This window comes from Elaeis guineensis, chromosome 4 (assembly GCF_000442705.2).
Source record: "Elaeis guineensis isolate ETL-2024a chromosome 4, EG11, whole genome shotgun sequence".
Lineage (NCBI taxonomy): Eukaryota > Viridiplantae > Streptophyta > Magnoliopsida > Arecales > Arecaceae > Elaeis > Elaeis guineensis.
In genome coordinates this window covers 133,961,055-133,967,163 of record NC_025996.2, presented here as the reverse complement: position 1 = coordinate 133,967,163, position 6,109 = coordinate 133,961,055, and the positions used below count along the sequence as shown (strand labels likewise).

Here is a 6,109-nt window from a genome sequence, read left to right as displayed (position 1 = left end):
GCATATTGCCCATCTCATATGTATAGTCAGGGCACTTAATCAAACATCAAACGAAGACATTGAAAAATATAAGAAAACATCATCTCCACTACATTATAAAATGAGAGAGAAGTATGCTGAAAAGATTCCATCTGTCAAATTGCTGACAAGATGTCATAAGATTTAGTAAGTATAGCTTTACTGGAAATGATATCTTAAAAGGGAATAAGGGAGATATGAACAGCTAGGACATGGGCATAATGTTTTTTTTCTCTCTGAGAACTTTCCTCTAAAAGTAAGTCCAATTGTACATCTTTCCTCACTTCCTCCATGTTTATGAAACAAACTCAACCACCAGTGAGATTTTAAATTCGAGCAATCCCATTTTAGATAACAATAAGGAATTGCTGAGGGGTCAGGGAAAAAATCAATCATGTGAGAGATCCAAAATTCTAGGTGACAATCTGATTTATTTTTATAACCATGACTTTATTTATTAATTTCTCTCAAAAATGAATTTCATGTGCAGCACTGCTGGTAAACTTACTACATTCATGCATACATACCTATGTATGCCGGTATGTATGTATGAATGAGGAATTATGCATGACATCTATATGTTTATCGGAATTTGAGAATTAACATTCTTTTAAAAATCACATGTACTTGATTTTACAATCTCATTGACCCTCTTTAACCCATTCTAGGTATCTTACCAGTGGATCTCATTGGGTTTTTTTTTTTTTTTTTTGTCTTTTATATCAATCATAAGCACCCACAATCATGGTTCGCCAAACTACCCCCAACCGGACAGTTCGTGGCGTGCCAAACCATACTGGCAGCTAATCGATGCAATTCGAGCATTCGATTCAAAGCATCAGTGAAACAGAGTGAGGGAGAAGGAAAGAGAGGGAAGAGAGAGAGAGAAGGAAGAAAATGAGAGGAAAAAGCCGACGGTGGCCCATCGAGGCCGCCAAAGTCTTTGGGGCTCCGCATCCTCCGAAAGGAGAGAAGAGGAGTAAGGGGAAGGCGACAGGGAGGGCCACCGAAGGGCCCAAATGTTCCCCGCAATCATCCGGATTTGAAACAGGGGCGACACTTATGTTTCGTCGTATTTTTTTTTTTAAAAAACATGATAAACAATGAAGCTGGCAACTGTTTATCGTGTTTTTTAAAAAACATGACGAAACAGGGGTATCACTCCTATTTCGAACCCTGCAAACGACTATGCGGCGCATTTGGGTCATCTGACGGCCCTTCAATGGCGGCCTCCTCGCCGCTTCCCCTCCCTCCTTTCTCTCCCCACCCCTCTCTCTCTGCTCTCATTCCTCTCATGGAGGACCGTGGAGTCCAAAAGGCCTAAATGGTCTTCCGAAGGCCTCCACGGCGCTCCGATGGCCACCGCCAATATCTCCATCGGCCTCCCTTTCCTTCCCTCCCTCCTCCCTCTCTTCCTTTTCTTATCCTTGCCGGTTCATCCCTCATTTCCATGTCGGTACCGCCGTTATGGAGGCATACAACTCGTACCACCAATTAGCCAGCATGGGGTCCGATTTCAAGTCGATAATCCTTGCCTACAATGAAATCTCATGACTTGAATTATGCAACCCGGCTACCCTAGAGTCAGAATGAAACTAATCCTTGAAATCAGGACCATGCAATCAATGTATGCGAGAAATCTTTCCTGATTGTATTTCCAACTAGATGCATGTTAATGTATAAGTATACTAGTCATGTTAAGAAAGTTACTACCAAACACAACACAAAACATTATTAACAAATGGCAGTCATATAAAGAGACCTTAGACTCATCCCAAGCTGTGACCTATTTTAAGAACAAGGAATTAGACCACAGATTTTCCTATAGCTGCAAATAGCAAATCAATCATTTTTCAACAATATTTCTTATAGAACTCTGGTATCTTGTACCCTTCTATACATATGGCTTCTAGGTTGCATTTGGTGCATCGCCAAGCATTTTGGAAGGTAATGTGGATTGCCTTCAAGATAAATTGCCACCATTAAATTGCCAGTAATGTTGATTATTGTGTTTGGTATACATAGGTAATATTGCAGCAAAGTTACTGAAAATCTTGATTGACATGTTTTGTATGACAGTCAATTATCGATAATATGAAATCAAAATTTTCAAAATACCCTCAATAATTTTGTCCTAATGCTCTTCTTTTTTCCTGTGAGAAGTAATGGGAGTGATGTGGATGTGGTCGTGATGTAGAGAAGTGGTGAGCCGAGAGGTGTGGAGAATCATAGGTTTTGGGGGAGTAGAGAGGAGGCAGGGGCCTGTAGAGCCATGGGGTGGTGAGGATGGCGTGGAGGAGTTACGAGGGGGGTAGTGGGGGACAAGGAAGAGCCGCGGGCAGGCAAAGAGAGATCGAGGAGCCGCGGGCCAAGGGCGCACGCGAAAGGGGGAGGGGGAGGGTTAGGCAATGGGTTTTGTGGGATTTTTTGAGGGATAATTTTATCCAAAATTTTTATTGCAATATTACCAAAGAAATAATAATCTAGATAGCTACCTCTCCCCAAGGCAATCCAAATTCCCTCCCATGAGGTAATCTGAATGGCAATCCACATTACCATCCAAAAGCATACCAAACGCAGTAATCCAGATTACCACATTAAATTGCCAGCAATCTAGATAGATTGCTAGCTACCAAATGCAACCTTAACATATTATAAATTCAATATGAATGGATAACAAAAAACAAATTATCTCATTATGCCTCATAAATGTGTGATCCACATAGAACCATGGTTTTATAAGGACAAACAATTCCAACACGGACAATCATGCTCCGTGACCCAAGGTGGCACATAATTTAGCTGCAAACATGTACAACTAAAACCTACCCAAGTTCAAATATAATTCAAGCGAGTTCATTGTTCTTTTTTTTTTTTTTTTTTTTTTGTTTTACATGCCTCTTCAATCTTCTTTCCAGCTTTATTTTGTTGATGTTTGTTCAATCTCATACTTTGATAGTTTAATTCTGTCTATAAGCTTGTGTAAGATTATGCGCTGCATGTGTTAATGACCAATTATTACCAATCAAAAGAAACCATTGGTATTACTTAGGATAATACGTTGGTTAAGATCCATCAAGACATAATTGTTCAAAACAACTTTTCTTTTCCAGCAGAAGCGACAGAAACAGCCTAAATGGAACAAGAAACAGCATATCTTAAGCAAACATAATCATGTTGGACATCTATTAATAATTTTGTATATCTTTGCTGTTGGTGAGATCATTTGTCAGCACAAATCAGTACAACACACATGCTATACCAGGGTCTTATACGTATTATGTGCATAACAGGCTATACTTTAATAGTTAACTGATCATCAACAAGCAAAGGGAGAATTTTCAATAACCTATCATCATGATTTCTTTGAATTTATCTCACACTTTATAATAAGAAATTGATATCTATAAGCAATTTCCTACATTTTTTTCTTGGTCAACTTTTTCTGTCGTTGTAATAGAGAAAAATAACAAAACATTTATGTTTTCCTGTTGTTATTCAGTCTGTAAAAATGATAAAAAAGATTGAGAAAGTTTTATCGCTTCCAAAGATAAAGATTTTACATTATGAGCTGTCCAATGGTAACTGATAACCAACAAATTCATATTGGTGCTATGCATTAGATGCTTTACCAATATTTCTATAAAAAATAACATCATTCACTATTGCAAGCTTCTTCTTTGTCATGTTAAAACTTCCATCCAAATTTGTTCATTATCACTTCCTCTTTCTAGACCTTCAACACATAGGTAGTGGTTCTTTTTTAACTCGAAATCCATGAATGGAACTGATTAAAGAGCAGGACACAATCTTTGCATTACAGACAGGATATCTCAAAGTGCAAGAATTGGTTTAATTATCCCGTTAACTCATAAAATTATGCATTAGCTAAAGAATTTTCATGTAATAGGGATTGTAATCAAATTTTACACCACTTAATCCGATCACCAACAAGCAAAGCAACCTGAAGTTTGGATCTTGCAAGCTGCACTAAATGGTGATGATCTTCAAAGTGCCACAGTGATTAAAGGAAAAAGGTATTCTGCTTTATAGAGTGACGCAGCATGAATGGATACAAAATCATCCTCTAAAAGCCAGAAAATGCACACATCAGATACACAAGAAGATAAACATGCATATATATGCATGTAACAGAATTAAATTAATCAAAAGTAAAGTTATAAGAACAGCAGTGGATTAACATCTTAAAAAAAGAAAGCACGACAGCAAAGTTTCACCAAAACATTGAAAAACCCTTTAACTTAACAAAATTTTCATTTGAAACAACATCATGGCTTAAGACTAGCAGCCACAAATTTAAATTATATTTTCTCTTGTTTACTCATTTAACATGATAATCTTTAAAGCATCACAATAATTAAAAGTAACATTTACCTGAGCTACTGCATCAGGTGTTAAAAATTATGCTTGTGTGACAAATAATAATGATAATAATATGAACATTCTCATACATGAGCCATCATGATAATAAATGCATAAATAAAATCAACATAAACTTCATAAAAAGGATCAGTTGCTTCACAGATTGAATATTATCTAAATTTCTAGCATCTCATAACAGCATAATACATAACTTCCATAAGGTGATGAAAACATTTATCTTTTGAAAGGAGCATATTTTTCCATTTGGCCTATCTTAAAAAAAATGTAGCACTCTTTACTCTGCTAGATTTGCATAAAGTTCATGGATACATATGTAAAATTTTCTCTTCCCTCCTTGATATAGGTTTATGCTTTTCCAAAAGGTACTGATTCTGAATTTATGATAATCAAACAAGAGCTTCAACAACATTGCGATACAGATAACTGGGAAAAGACAAGTTACCAGATTGCACGTTCATTAGCCACTATAACTGGTGGTATAGAGACTTCAATTGAAAAACCATCAATGTGATGATTTTCTCTCTTCACTAATTCAGCAATAGTTGCCGTGAAGTCATCGATAGAACCATCCTTACTAGTTGTCATCATTTCTTGATCTTGCTCACAGGCGAGTTGTAATACACCTAAACAGATACAACAATATGCCTGGCCATTTTCTGACTCTTGTGAAGTATATGAACATCGGACAAGTCCATCTGAAACAAGCCCATTTTTTGCAGTACCATTATCACAACTCTTCTGCTCTTCAAGAAAAGATTGCAGCACTGAAGCTGTAATTGCTGAACAACAATAAGCTTGCCCATGAACCCCAAACAATCGAAAGATGCAGCGTGGACATACCTAAAGCACAAAAAGAGTCAGCAGCTTTTAAAACTTTATGTGATTCAATTTCTCAAAAATGTGCACATTACTTCCTCATGCACAACACAAGTTCATGTATTATAAAGGCAACTCATTGAAAAACTGCAATAGAAGAAAGAAAAAGAAGTTAAGTGCAAGAAACACTGGAATGCAAGTTCAAGCAATCAAAAGGAGATTGCTCCACAAGTAGTTGTACCTAGCTCCTAGGGTCTACGCCAAGGCCACTTAAATCCTACATTGATACTAGGATTTTTTTTCACATTTCATTCCCTATTCAAACCACATATAGAGGCTACTACCAAACCAGGTAGCAGAAGCAGTTTCCTGCTGGTACCTGAAAACTCCACTGGCAATGATGGGCAGTGGAAGCAACTAAGTGGTGCCAGTATTTTTCTTCTTCTTTTCTTCCCTTCTTTGCTTCTTTCCTTCTTTCTCTCTCCTCTTCATCCAGACAGATTGCACCTCTTCTTTATTCTTTCACCTTCTCATTTCTCTTCTTTTTCCACCAGTTTTTGCGATTTCTTTTCCTATTCTTTTGTCTCTGATAAATTCCTTCTTTGTGTTCTCCTTTTTCCCTTTTCCTTTCTCATTTCTTCTCTCTTCATTTGGATAGATGTCCCTTTTTTGTTTGTTCCCCCCTATATACATCTTGCTGCTAGTCTTTTCTTCTTCCTCCCTATTTTTTTCTTTGCTTGATAGCTGCCTCTCATATTAGGACTCCTTACTTTGGCCTAACTTAGCCCTGATGAGCTTGTTTGTCAATATCAAACAACATGGGTCTGATAAGAAAAATGCACGTAAATATGTATGTATGCATGTTTGTAGG

General features: G+C 37.2%; 1 protein-coding gene across 1 annotated transcript in view; it reads right to left on the bottom strand.

Annotated features, from left to right (window-relative positions):
• Positions 1–4,845: 4,845 nt before the first annotated feature.
• LOC140857592 (uncharacterized) overlaps positions 4,846–6,109 on the bottom strand; it is a 3,715-nt gene continuing 2,451 nt past the window's right edge. Inside the window, exon 2 of the mRNA XM_073256819.1 lies at positions 4,846–5,262. Coding sequence (XP_073112920.1) covers positions 4,861–5,262 — 402 coding nt within the window. The 3' untranslated portion in view covers positions 4,846–4,860. The remainder of the gene's footprint in view (positions 5,263–6,109) is intronic.